A 15,221-nucleotide genomic window follows, 5' to 3' on the forward strand; every position below is an offset into this window, starting at 1 on the left:
ATTTTGCCTTTTATCATTTTAGACAATTCTAAATTTGATCCTTTCATAATTGCTTTCATTATAGCTGAGGAAATGTAGTCTTGTTAGATCATGTTAATAGGAATTAACATTAATTGATAAAGGACAGGTTTGAACAATTTTGCTTGACAGGGCATTGGTTTTATGATGAATAAGCATTCACATTTTAAAAATGCCACATTTGCTTATTTAATTTATGTATGTTATACATAAATTCATAAGTAGTATAACCTCTTGGTGAGTTTTATAAGAGCTAAGGTGCCAGAGAGGGTGGCTGGCCACCTGCTTGGGCAGGCTTCCCAGGGTGGCAGGATTGCTATAGGCTCAGTTTGGGGAATACGTTTTTTTGTTTTGTTTTGTTTTTTTTTAACTTGGCAGGTGCTAAGTCACTAGATGGAGTTGAAGGGGTCCTCTTCAAATCTAGACTTTATAAGGACAAACCCATGCTCTATTGCAAAAAACTAAACCTGTACAAAGAGATGAACTATAAACACAACATTATTGTTGAAATTAAGTAGTATAATGGCAAACAATAATTTATATACAAATCTAAGATGGTCTAGCATTGATTTTTGAGTTACTCTCTCCTAGAAATTTGGTGGTTCCTTAGCCATGAATGGCCTGGAAGTGTCTCAGCTATCTAGAATCTCTTCTAACATCACCCTGGCTCTTTCTTCAACCTGTATTGTCTGGTTATGAGGAATCCTGAACTGGTCACTTATTAAAACATATATTTTTTATTGATTTCAGAGAGGAAGAGAGAGATGGAGACATCATTAATGAGAGAGAATCATTGATTAGCTGCCTCCTGCATGCACCTGACCAGGAATTGAACTGTGACCTCCTGGTTTGTAGGTTGACGCTCAACCACTGAGCCATGCCAGCTGTGCTGGTCACTGCTTTTAAAGCCGACATACTAATAGCAGAACCTTCTTGTAGCCCTGTTTACACCTGTTTAAAGTTGAACCCTTAAACTACAAGTTTCCTTCCTGCAGGATTTAGCAACTGAATTTTAATGCTGTTGATATTTCTTTTAGTATGCAAGCTATTATATCTTGTATATATTTTATATATACGTATATATATTTTGAATACAATGTTATTAAACAAATCTATACAGAAAGTGTGTTTTCCCTAACTATATAACTCCTCCAAATGCCTGAAAAACACCTCCTATTCTGTCTGCTCAGGATGCTCTGTCTGAGAGGGTGCATAGGGAAGGATAGAAAGAAAATTACAGTACGTCCTCACTTAATGTCATCAATGAGTTTTTAGAAAGTGTGACTTTAAGTGAAATGATGTTGTAACAAAACCAATTTTAATGTAGGCTAAGGGATAGAAACAAGAGTTAAGTTCCTGTGGCATATTTCTGGTCACAAAAACATCACCAAATTTCTAAATAAAGACCCCCAACACTCCTAACATTAAATATTGAAATAAATGTGAGCTATTCATACATTTAAGAAAGATGAGTAAAACGAAGATAAGATAATTATTCTCCAACTTGCTTGTTCCAGTTCAGGGTCTCAGGTGGGTGGGGCAGCAGCTCAGGGCACAGGGCAAACACACATCCTGGACAGGATGCCCTGTGCCCTCAGGGCATAGGGCACACTCACGCACAGACCCACACTCTCTCAGCCAGGCACAAGGTAGACAACCTACTTCCCCTACCAGGCACATTTTTGGGATGTGGGAGGAAAATGAAGTTCCCCCCCCAAAAACCCATGCAGACATGGGGAGAACGTGCAAACTGCACACAGACAGTGGCCCTGGCTAGGAATCGTTTTTTCTTTCTTTCTTCGTTTTATCAATGTTATAACAAAATGACGAATAAAACAACATTTTTGAGGACCTACTGTATATGTAGAAATTTGGACCCAATGTTTTTATTATGTCATCTACCTTAAGTTCTAAATTGGAATTTCCCATATGGAACTCTGGTCTCTCTTGGGACTCAAGCACTCACACGTACATTCTCAGAGGGCCAGAGCATTAGCATGTTACTACAGTAAGAGCTACTCTGAATCGAATGATATCTCTGGATAGCACATTGAATCCAATTGCTGAACATCGTATGCTGGTCTTCGGTAATATACAGATGTCTTTGCCGCCAGCCCCCGGTTCTTATGGTACTGTTCTTCCAGATGCAAATACTCTTGTCATGCCACCAGTGTGGCAAGGTTCTGAACTTGCAACCATCTTAGTTAAGGTTAAGTTTAATAGTAATTTCATCGCCCACTGATCTTGAAGATATGCATGTTTTTTCTGTAATTTGTTAAGTTTCTTTATGCCTGTAAGTACAATATTTGTTGATTCATTGCTTTCTTCTGCATGGGTTACATTAAAAAAAATTTTACCTTAAAAGCCCATGCAATTACATTTTCTTCAATAGTGCCTCCAAGTTAAAATTTGGTGGTTTTTTCTCTTCCTGTATGTATTCTACAGGTTGCATTACTTCTCTTTCTAGCCTGTGGATACGTTATTGCTTCCAAAATTTTGTTTATTGCATTCTTTGCGTTTTCTTGGCACACACTACCCTTTTTAACTACATAAATTGGGTACTCTGTATGGAGTTCCTACCAGAGCATTTATTGTATAATGTTTTATAGCCCCTCTGAGACCTATAATCTCTCCCTATTACTTTTTCCTGTTCTTTTATCTCTTCACATTGTGAATTGCTTTAAGAGTCTTGTCCCCTCCTTTATTATTTACACTTTGCACTCGGCGAATTCTGGTGCTTTCCAAAAGTTATTTGCCTCTTGCAGCACTAAATCTGGAGCTTTCTATGTCCCGAGAGTCTCTTGTCTTTTCTTCTAATCACAATTTGATTTCTGACTTCAATTCAGACAGTTATCTTACAGTTCAAGAAATATTGTGTGGACTTCTTTGGGAAATACATTCTGATATAGCCTTAGATACTTTTTCCATGTATCACTTAGGATTTGTCTCAACTGCTTAGAACAGGAAACCCAAATTACAGAAACCTAAACCAAAAAGAAGTTTATTTTTTTCTTTATGTGGAAGAGTTCCAGGGGCAGGCAGTCCAGTCATCATGGATGCTTTCTGTCTTTTTGGTCCTTGGTGAGTGGCTTCTTAACTTTGCTTGTTGGCTCTTCTTTGCTTGAAGGCTGCTGCAGCCCCATCCACATTCCAAGAAGCAGCAAGAAGAAACAGAAAGAGAGAAAGGACACTTTTAGGGTGAAACAATCACCTTTAAAGAGCTTCCCTAGAAGTCCCATCCAACGACTTCTAGTTAAATCTCATGGGTAGTTTGGCATATGCCTTCACTCAAAATGCAAAGAAAGTGAACTAAGGAGAAAGAGGGGAATGGACATTGAATAAGCAACCACAGTACTTGCCACCTTTAGACAGTCCCACTGTAGTGCTTGGGCTCCATACTTGAGGCAAAACTTCCATTTGAGGCTGCCAGGCTCCCCAGGCCACACCTTCCCTCTCTGTGAAACGCCTAACCTTCTCTGGACTTCCCAGGACATAGGGCATGTGGTACCTTTTTCAGGGACATACACCAACGACAAATGCTTAGCTCCTTTCCCAGGGATGATGACCCTTCTCAAAGATGGCTCTTTTTGAACGCTACTTGTGAGGAACATTGGTCACTTGCATTATCAAGTATTCTTCCAAAGTTGTTGCTTTTTGCAATAAACTATGCCTTTATTCTTTTTTAAAAAATTGATTTCAGAAAGGAAGGGAGAGGGAGAGAGAGATAGAAATATTAATGATGAGAGAGACTCGTTGATTGGCTGCCCCCTGCACGCCGCCCCCCCCCCCCCCCACTGGGAATAGAGCTCGCAACTCAGGCATGAGCCCTTGACTGGAATCGAACCTGGGGCCCTTCAGTCTGCAGGCTGACGCTCTATCCACTGAGCCAAACCAGCTAGGGATGGCTTTATTCTTTTGGTGTTAAAATTTTGTTACTCAAAGCCAAGACTTCTGAAAAATATCTTTTATCTCTCTAAAATCCTAGGCCTTATAATATGATATTTTGGTTTTTAAGATGATTGTCTCTGCCATAAACTTTAAAAATCTACTCATGACAACAAATTCCCTTCAGTAAATAACTTGACTTCTGTTACTATTCGGAATGCAGCCACTTGAGACAATGTAGAAAGCCCCCATTGTTACCTGAACGGGGCAACTAAACTTCAAGGAACCTTGGGTAAGATATGAAAATGTTATCTACTGAATAAACAATGATAATACAAGCCAGAAGGGCAATGCATCTAAAGCGGTTTAAGAAGTGCAAAGAGCAAAGAATTCTGACTGTGGGCAAGCAGGGAAGATGTGCCTGGACAGGGGTTATTGAGTTCCTTCGTCCCTGAAAGACTCTGATGCCAGAAAACAGAAGGAATGACTTTGCAGACCAGTTAGAAAGGTACCTGTTTGGGTCAATTGTACAGAAAATATAAGTACTTTGGCATGACACTGTCATCAGCCAACAAATACTTACTCAGCATCAACTTTGTCCCGGTTGCATACTAAGCTTGAGGCTTCAAAGGCAGAGAGACCTTATTTAGGAGTTAGGGGTCTTGTTAGGGGAAATAGGTAAATAAATAACATCCTATATAATAAAAACCCAGTGACCATAATGGCAGAACGACCAGAATGACCACTTGACCAGTCACTATGAGGTGCACTGACCACCTCTTGGTCCCTTTTCCCGGCTGGCAGGCTCCGATCGCCAATGGCAAACAGCAACTGGGGTGGGTGGTAGGAGATGCGGGTGGTGCCAGGCCAAGGCCCCCACCCTGCCGGTCGCCCCCTACACAGAGGGCGACCCGCAGTGGGGTTGGGGCTGGTGAGCGGGCAGCAATGGCTGATCTCTTGGTGCCTCCCCCGGCCGTTAGGATCCCGTCACCAGATGGTGAATGGGGAACCGGGGTGGGTGGTGGCAAGATGGCCTCGATGTCAGGCCAAGCTGACAGACTCCACCCATGCATGATTTCGTGCATTGTGCCTCTAGTTATAGTATAATTTGACCAGTGCTATATTTGGGGTAGAAGTAACAATGGTGAATGGATGAATAAATTTATTATTAAGTACTTATTGAAATAAGTACCTTCCTCTCCCATGTGACAGGCCCTGGGGTGACAGGCACTGGGGACACAATGGAAAGAAAGCAGACAGTTTCTCTGAGCTCCTTGAACTTACCGTCTAGAAATGATAGAGGAACTCTAACGACCAGGCATAAAGCCTAAACTGAACTCACATTTATATTCTGTTGTGAAATCAGGGCTATACATGTGGAAATTTTGCTGTGAATATTTTAAAACATGTAACAATTTCTGTATTTAAGAACTTTAACAGCTTCCTTGAGAAAATTAAAATAAGCACTATGCACATTACAACATTTTTAGACTTTCTTTTCCTGGCATAATACTCAAAATTCCAATAGAGGGTTATCAAGTGAGTACACAGAAGGGTACTCCTGGTGAGAAAAATTTGAAAACCCATTTCAGATATATTTCTAACTGTCCATTTGTATTATAATACTGGGAAATGCAGCCTCTTCTATTTCTCCTGTTAAAGCAAAAGCACCTGAAATTTGACTAGGCTATGTATCTATCATCCTCGCCCTTTTTCTGAACTTAATCATTAACCTACACTTGTTGAAGGCCTCAAATGTTCCCAAACCAGTGTTCAATCTGCAACAGAATCTTCATTTGTTCACTCGACAAAGGGGTTTGTAATCCTGTTTGGAGCAATATGTCATACATTCTTGAAAACTTAACTGAAAATACCAGTAGGCATGTCACTGATATTAGATTGGGTATACAGAGTTGCTCATGTCAAGAAGACCTACGTTCCATTGTAGAGAAAGCTCCAGCCAGGTTAATCTAACTGAAATAGTCTGATAAATGTTAAAGGTCATGTTCAATGTCTTGCAGGTCCTCCATGCCTTTACTGATGCCATTTTTGATGAGTGGATGAGAAGATTCAATCCTTCCGCAGATGCTTGGCCTCAGGAGCTGGCACCCATTGGTCACAATCGGATGTACAACATGGTTCCTTTCTTCCCTTCGGTGACTAATCAGGAATTATTTTTAACCGCAGACCAACTTGGCTACAGCTATGCCATTGATCTTCCAGGTAACTAATACAACTTCTAAATGGGTGATTCATCTTTTAAAGGAGCTTTCTTTCTTTTTTTAAAACATGTAAACCAAGACCTTAAATTGAAGCATTCAGGTCTCATTAACTTTATTGGCAATTTTCTAGGATACATATATTTAGTAAAATTAGCCTTTGAACTACTAATTAAACATCAGAAAAGGGACTGGTTGGATGACTGTTGTTTTAGAAAACTAAAAGTTGTGAACAAACCTTATTCCACAGAGGAAGTATCTACTCCTACACTTGATTTGACAGTTTTGTCTGAGTTAATTGAAAGCTGGCCATGGTTTGAACTGTAAAGTCAAAATTCTCTAGCCTCATGTGGAGAGGGACTCCCAGGAGATCATTACTGGAAGGCAAGGCTGGGTTTAGAGTGAGGCAAGAGCAGCACTTGTTTGGACCACAAAGTTTCAGGGGAGGCCAAATATGTTAGTAATCTAGATATGTAATAATATCATGCAATATTTTAAAACAATAAATGCAAAAATGTTTTGATGAGTTCACTATCAAAATTTTAAATAAAGACAGGCTGTTGTTTGTTTTATATTCTTGCAACATTTTGTAACTGGACCATTTTTTCCAATTATCCCATACCACCCCTGCTAGGTGGGGTTTGTGATGCTGACCATTGTCTGCTAACAGATTGGGCTACATGGGACTTCATGTGTATATTTTATAAATTAATGCTTTTTTAAGACATGTTTTTAGATTGTTGATTTTTTTATTTGCTTTTCTTACTTGGTTCAAAATATAGAAGGATATTTTGATAAGTTCATATAGGGGCACTTTTTTTTTTTTTTTTTTTTTTTTTTTACCTAGGCCCCAATATAGCTCTGTGTGCCATTTAAAGACTCTTAGTTTGCAATATATCCAAATATTGAGTCATTATGTTGTACACCTAAAACTAATAATGTGTGGTATATCAATTATACCTCATTAAAAAATCTTAGAACAGGTTGAGAAAGAAAGCTAAAATAATAGCAAACATCTTAATTTGTCAAGAAGTCAAAAAACAGACATCCCCTCTGCCAGTAGCTTTTCCCATTTGTGTCTATTTCATCTTCACTAAGCCTCCACCTACAAAGTAATTAGGACTGTGTTTTAACTCACATTTGTCTCTTTGACTGCAGAGTCTTTCAGGCCCCAGAATCTGTCCCCTGTTTTTCCTTCTAATTTGCATCTACTGCTGCCCCTTCTCCTTCCTGATTTGAAATTTCATTTCTGTGGGCAACTGGGGGTATCTCTTTGAAACTTCTTTTCCTTTTCTCTGGGACATAAAATAACCAAAAAGTTTGCAATGTGCATTTTGAGCATCTTTCCTGCTCTGAAATCAGCCAATTAAGAGGTATAGACTGAGAGTCTAAATATACCCTGAAAGCATTGACTCACTAGAAGACACAAACTCATACTCATTTACTGGTCTGACAAATAAGTTTACAGTTGCATCTGAGGTAGCAGAACTATAACCAGAAGTCAGAGAAGGGAGTGAGGGATTTGAGAAAGGAGGTAGGTCTTGAGCTAGATTCGAAGAGATGATAGATCTTAGGTAGCTGAGGAGGAAAGTAGCAACATTTTAGATTGAAGAAGGGCAGGGCACAGGACTGTGAAAGGCACAGATAGTCTACATAGAGGACTGTGCGAAGAAATCCTGGTTGTAATATAAGGCTTGGGTAGAAGATTATTGTGAATTCAAGTTGGATATGTGATATACACCTGAAACATATATAATTTTATTAACCAATGTTACCCCACTAAATTCAATTTAAAAAAGAAAAAATGGGCGTTGAATAGTTAAAAAAATAAAGCAAAGTTGGATCTGCGAGAAGGACCTGATTATGTAGGACTTTAAAAACTAGGCAAAAACCACAATTAGGTACCATTTTCTACCCATTAGGATGGCTACTAACAAAAAAAAGCAGAAAATAACAAGTGTTTATGAAGATATGGAGAAATTGGAAGCCTTGTGCACTGATGGTCAAAATGTAAAATGGCATAGCCTCTGTGGAAAAACAATATGGAAGTTTCTAAAAAAAAATTAAACATAGAATTACAACATGAGCTAGCAAATCAGCTTCTGGATATATATCCCAATGAATTGAAAGCAAGTAATCAAACAGATATTTGTACAACTCTGTTCATAGCAATTTTATTCACAGTAGATGTAAGGTGGAGGCAACCCAAGTATTCACTGATGGATGAATGGATACATAGAGGTGGTATATGCATACAATGGAGTCTTATTCATTAATAATTCATTCATTAAAAATATTCATTAAAAAATCCTGTCATGTGGTACAACAAGAATGAATCTTGAAGACAGTATGCCAAGTTAAATAAAGCAGTCACAAAAGGCCCAAAACTGTATGATTTCACTTCTTTGAGGTATCAAGAGTAGTTAAATTTATAGAGATAGAAAGTAGAATGGTGGTCACCAGGATCTGGGGTGGGGAGTGGGAGATGGGTGGGTTACCATTTCTGTTCTACAAGATGAAAAAAGTTCTGCGGATGGATGGTGGTGATAATTGCACAACAGTGTGAATGTACTTAATGTCACAGAACTATATTCATAAACATGGTTAAGAGGGTAAAATAGATGTTATGTGTATTTTACCACAATTAAAAAATAATATTAATTTAAAAAAAAGCTAGGCAGGGCAGTTTGGACAATAACAAAAAACAATAATTTTTGGTTCCTGAACAAAGAAATGCGGACTTGAAATCTGTGTTTTAAGAAGCTTAGATTGGCAAAAGATGCTGCTCAATTAGAGCAAAAGGAGACAAATTAAAGTCCTTTTGGGGGAATCCCATCAGGATGGGTCAGAGCCCTCTGTGGGATTGAAAGAAAAGAACGAGAAGGAGAATCTACATTTAGATAAGTGTGGGATATAGAACAAGAACCTAGTGTAGAGAAACTGAATTTAAGAACAGCTGTCCAGGCTAAGATACTTTCAAAAAAAATGACAAGTAAGTATACATATACTAGAAATAATATCCATTAATTTTGTGGAAGAGTGATTATAAAATACATTTGAGTAGAGGATTGGATTTCTCATGTAGATTTTATTCACAACTACCTAAATGGGTACCAATTTTAACTGTTCCTGTTATTGAATGTCTCCTGTTGTAATAACCCATCTGATCTGTCTTGATCATTTATCATCCCATAAAGCAGGTAGAGACAATGGCAGAAATTCTCCACCTGAGGGTTGCATATTTTGCAGTTCACCAGATACCATTTTAGCATGCACGTTTACAAATGAGTTTCTAACTCACAAAAGTAGTTATATATACTTCCTTGGAGGGTTTATTCTATATAAATATTTATTGTAAGAAAATTTTAAAGATGCAAGAAACTGTATTTAAATAATGGAATGACATTTCCCACTTCCTTAAGAAAGAAAACAATTGTGGCTATGATAAATAGTTGGTGAGGAAGGAGAAGATAAATTTTATTCTAGCCAGTGTTGTTTTGCTTTATCAACAAAAATTCATGTAAAAGGCAAATTGGTTTACTTTTTCCTTTGTGAAGAGTGTTCAGCTGATGAAAATCCCAACCACAGACTTTGTTTCTTCTGTTTTAATTTCAGTTGAAGAAACTCCAAGTTGGTCCGTGACTCTCCCAGTGGTTATGGGAATGCTGGTGGCTTTGGTTGGTCTTTTTGTCTTGCTGGCTTTCCTTCAGTACAGAAGACTTCGCAAAGGATATGCGCCCTTAATGGAGACACATTTGAACAAGAGATACACAGAAGAAGCCTAGGATGCTCATGCCTTACCCTAGAGAAGAGGCCAGCCACAAAGACCTTGTTGCTGAGACCCTGACAACAAACTAATCCTCATGGTTCTTCCTTTAGCTAAAGATCTTTGGCACAGCTCATTCTGTTGTGATGATCCCAAACACAGATGATGCTTAGCTGTAGTTTCTGGTTTGCTTTTCTGTGTAACAGACTGAAGCTGAAGTGCTTGAGGCTATCTCTACCATCAAACAAAGGTAGAGCTGAAGATGTGTGCTATCTCATAATAGTTCCCCATATTGATTTAGCCTCCTCAGTGTTTTGAGAACATAAAAAAAAAGTTGGTTGTGTAGATTTATTATAATATTATGGTTAGTGAAATTTGTGATTTGGACAAGATTATGGTTCAATCTTTCTCAGCTCAAGTGTCACCATTTGTAATAGGGTGGGGTAGGAAGTGGCAGATGCCACAATGGTCTCTGAGCTCCCTTTGAACTACAAATATCTATGCTTTTAGGTGCCTTTCTGATTGTCTTCTTGAGGCTTATTTTTCTTCTTTTCCTCTTCAGCCTTTAAAATGGCTGAGAGGATGAAAATAGGCCTTATTTTCCAAGTAAGGTAGAGAATAAATGAATGAATGAATGATTCGGTTCTTTTATATATCAGACTTTTCAGAATTTGTCAAAAGTCTGAAGTTCTTAACAGTAGACATATCACAAGATTCAATAGCTGGATAAATATGAATCATACAGTGATAAATAAGTAAATGAAGGATTAAATTATAGAGCTTTCCAGTTAACTAACATACAATTTCAAACCATTACCAAAAATAGAATCCCTCTTTCCAGGAAAGGCTGACTGGAGAAGGCTGGTGAGGATCCCGAATATCAGAGTTCCATTGCTCTCAGTCTCATTTGACTGATCCTGAACCAATTTCTTTACTAGGTAGCCTCAGATGAAAAATTACTAACCTAAAATGCATTTGGCTTATTTTTAAGAGTTGACTTTGTACTAATTAATTCTGTATTATACTGACATTACTTATGAATATTAATTAATTAAGTCTCATCATTTAAAAGCAAACCAAGTATACAAAATAGAACCACTCAGAATTAAATGCTTATGCTCCATTTAGTAAACATCAGATCACGAGAGATAAGATTGAGGCATTTTTTTTTCCACTAAGATGTTTAAATTTAGCAATATGATCTTCACTTCCAAGAAGCTAATAGCTATTGAGAGTTCAAGGCAAATTTCACCTGCTCATATCTGGTACTTATGTATCAGGCCAAAGTTCTAGAAGGTAGCCCGTTTGTCTGCTCATTTCAGCACCTCTCTCTGGAATTGATGTGTGTCAAGAATGGGTGCTAAGAGGATCCTAGAGCTGCCTTCTACAGATGGGGGCTTAGAGGGTACAAGGTTCACCAACACCCAGTGTTGTCCACTGGAATAAAACTGGGAAAGCCAGAGAAATGGACAAAGCTCAATCTGAACTGAATTTGAGTCTCATAAAGCCACAGGTATATTTAAGAGTAGGCTCAGCAAATAAGAACCAAGGTAGCCCAGAGTCCTTCATGGGGTGAAGGACTGCTGAGATTTTTTTAGCCACAGCTGCATCAGAATTCCTGCCTTTAACAGCATATGGAAAATTTAACAATGTTTCATTAACGTTCTCCACTTTGAAAAGTTTATGCTCCCGACTCAGAGTTGAACACATTTTTACATCCATTTTTACACCAAAGGAGATATATATTAAAATGAACATATAGCTGTGCATGATAGGATGTTCCAGAAAAGTTGTGCATAAATCATTTCTACGTTAAAAGCATCAGGGGAATTAGTTTTTATAGATGAACTATTATGAATAATTCTATAAAGCAAATAACCACCTCTAGCTTCTCTTTTAGGTATATTAGAATTTTCATACATTGTATTCTCATAAGATTTGTTTAAAGCAAGATCTATTTGTGGTAGAAGTAAAGGATAGTCATTTATACTTAGCTATTTTATCTTTAGTGCTGAAACTTATAAATATTATATTTTATAATGTCTTCCTGAAAAAAATAATTTCCTGATTTTATAGTCCTTTTAAGAGGAATAACATTTTCTAACAGTTTCTAATATTACAATAAATCAATGATGAATGTCTTTTAAAAAATTTAAAGGTAGAACAAACCTGTAGGATAAAAAGAGTTGGTATTTACATACATTGAATGTTATGCAAATAAATTCAGAAAATATCAATGAGCATTGTAGGGTTATACTTCTCAATGATAGGAAGAAAATTCAACCTTGAAGAAAATGAATAGATAACTTTATATGCTATATCCTCAGTATGAGAAAAATTATATGTATAAGAATTATGATTTCAAAGGAAATGTTTTTATAAATCTAATACACAGAAGTGAAATGAAATCCACTGACATCTTTCCTTTGTGAACGAAATTCTCTTCTAATTCTAAAATTCTTTGACATTAATTTGTGTCTTGCTTAGGATTTAACATTGTTAATTATAATAATCCTAATGAATAATTTTAATCTCACATTAACAAGAAGTAAAAAACTTATTAAAGAAGAAAATAAAAATAAATGTTGTTTTGCAGATTATTATCATCTGATGGGGCTATTGTTTTTTAACAATAATAATTTGTGAGCATCAATTCTAGCACACACTAGAGGCCCGGTGCACAAAAATTTGTGCACTCGGGGGGGTCCCTCAGCCCGGCCTATGCCCTCTTGCAGTCTGGGACCCCTCGGAGGATGTCCACCTTCTGGCTTAGGCCCGCTCCCTGGGGGATCGGGCCCAAGCTGGCAGTCAGACATCCCTCTGGCAGCCTGGCAGCCCTGGGGGGATGTCCACTTACCAGCAGGGAGCAGACCTAAGCTGCAGTCAGACATCCTTAGCACTGCTGAGGAGGCGGGAGAGGCTCCCGCCACTACCGCTGTGCTGGCAGCCATCAGCCTGGCTTGTGGCTGAGCAGAGCTCCCCCTGTGGGAGTGCACTGACCACCAGGGAGCAGCTCCTGCATTGAGCATCTGCCCCCTGGTAGTCAGTGTGTGTCATAGTGACCAGTCATTCCCAGTCCTTCTGCTGTTAGGGTCAATTTGCATATTACCCTTTTATTATATAGAATAGAGGCCTGGTGCACTGGTGGGGGCTGTCTGGTTTGCCCTGAAGGGTGCCCTGGATCAGGGTGGGGGTCCTGTTTGGGTGCCTGGCCAGCCTGGGTGAGGGGCTGATGGGTGTTTGCAGGCTGGTCAAGCTCCCCCAGTGGGGACCCTCACCCCATGGGGGTTTGGCCAGCCTGGGTGAGGGGCTGATGGCTCTTTTCAGGCTGGTCACACCCCCTTTAGGGTGAGGGTCACCACTGGGGTGCCTGGCCAGCCTGGGTGAGGGACTGAGGGCCGTTTTCAGGCTGCCCACACCCCCTTCAGGGTGGGGGTTCCCACTGGTGTGCCTGGCCAGCCTGGGTGAGAGGGGCTGGTGGCTGTTTTCAGACTGACCAAGCCCCCCGGCGACCGAAGCTCCCTGCCTTTCCTTTTTGCGTTTTTTTATTATTTTTTTATTCGCTCCAGCTCTGTGGCCATGGTGACTGGAAGCAGGTATCTGAGACTTATTTACCTTCTATAATTGAAACTTTGTTGCCTTGAGGGGAGGCAGCAGCCACCAGCTCTGTGGCTGCCGCCCGCCATCTTAGTTGGGTTTATTTGCATACAGTCGCTCTGATTGGCTGGTGGGCATGGCTTAAGGCATAGGGAAGGTACGGTCTATTTGCATCTTTGTCTTTTATTAGTGTAGATGAGTCTATATAATACATAATAACTACTTCACTTTTTAAAAAGAAATATATAATACATAATAGTTACTCCATTTTGGGAAACAAATTCTTAAACCGATGTTTCTACTTTGGAGTTTCTAAGCAATTGAGACTTCCTGGCTGTCTGTTACATAGGTAAGAGAAACGAGGCACCACCCTTTTCCCAGGTGAAGAGTTATGATTGATGTCCCCATGGTTTAAAGACTGATCCTGGGGGTGGGGGTCTGGGGGGTGTGGGAGAGTGGCTACTTGCAGTCACTGACCAGGAAGGAGGGGTCTGCAGCAGCTAATTCACTGACCCTTCTGGAAAGCCTTCTCCATCGATCAACTTGTTGGAGGTCCCAGAAGAAGGAAGTTAGAAGCAGTGAGGTAATGGCCATGTCCTGTTTACTTCTACATCTAGACTTGAAGCTTCCAGAGGACAGGTGGCACACCTTTCTGTATGGCTCCAGTGTCACTGTATCAGAGCACTTCGAGTAATCAGAAAATGTTGGCAGTTAATTGACACAGGCACATAAAAGAGCCAATTCATTCTGAACTGGGAGATAATTACTCTCCTCAATGCAATTACAAAACCCAAGGTTGAACTTTTCTTATTTCTACAGTGCCTTGCTCATCATGAACGCTCTATTAATATTTTTGAATGAATAAATTAATCTCAAAGTGAACCTGAACCATGAAATAAACTATATTTTAGATTCTGAGTAGGGCATAAGGTAGGCAAAATTTTACTTCAAACAACCTAATACAAAGGTATACTTCTCAGCTATATTTTCTTTTTGGGTATATCTTCTCCCCACTGACAGCAGGCCTTAATTCTACCATTTCTAGGGACAAGGATAGAAAGTTGGGTCCTCACAGTGCCATTTTAGGGCCCTCCACTATCTGATAGCTTAACAGCCTGTTCCAGTGGAAGAAGTAAGTGGGAAAATTACCTAGCGAGGCAAACAAGTGCTTTTCCTATTCGAATGGGCTCAAGAGTTTCTTTAGAAATTCTCTAAAGACTGTATGATATTTTGACTTAAGCTATAATGACAGTTCAAGCTGAAAATACACTTGTGAAATCTTGAAACCAACACATAAGAAAATTGTGAGCTTAACAAAGTTTTCTAAAAGTAAACAAAGCAAACAGAAGCACAACTACTCCAGGCCTGTTTGCTCTATATATTTTCACCAAGACTATATCTATTTGGCAGAAATCATTAAACCACTTGTGTTATTTGCCACCTTGATACCAGTCAGACTTCTTGGATGTAATATGACTGGATTTGGTCCTTTCTTCTTCTTCTGGCCATCCTCTGCTCCTTTGGAAGTTTATAAATAAAAGCTAAAACCATCACAGTGTCTCCCACATATAATTGTGCTCTGTGTTGTAAATAACACCTCGTAGAAAGGCTTAAACTTGTTCCTCTTTATTAAAATACCACAGATTTTCTGCCAGCATACACATTCTGATTACTCATTCACTGTTACTGAGCATTTCTGAATGTGTAATTAGCACAGTGACCTTCCTGATTAACAA

General features: G+C 39.0%; 1 protein-coding gene across 1 annotated transcript in view; it reads left to right on the forward strand.

The window, feature by feature from the left end:
- Positions 1–12,471, forward strand: part of DCT (dopachrome tautomerase) — a 32,853-nt gene extending 20,382 nt beyond the window's left edge. Inside the window, exons 7-8 of the mRNA XM_036300576.1 lie at positions 5,925–6,126; positions 9,738–12,471. Of these exons, the coding sequence (XP_036156469.1) occupies positions 5,925–6,126; positions 9,738–9,907 (372 nt within the window). The 3' untranslated portion in view covers positions 9,908–12,471. The remainder of the gene's footprint in view (positions 1–5,924; positions 6,127–9,737) is intronic.
- Positions 12,472–15,221: the final 2,750 nt, after the last annotated feature.

The sequence above is a fragment of the Myotis myotis genome, unplaced genomic scaffold (genome assembly GCF_014108235.1).
Source record: "Myotis myotis isolate mMyoMyo1 unplaced genomic scaffold, mMyoMyo1.p scaffold_m19_p_3, whole genome shotgun sequence".
Classification (NCBI taxonomy): Eukaryota; Metazoa; Chordata; class Mammalia; order Chiroptera; family Vespertilionidae; genus Myotis; species Myotis myotis.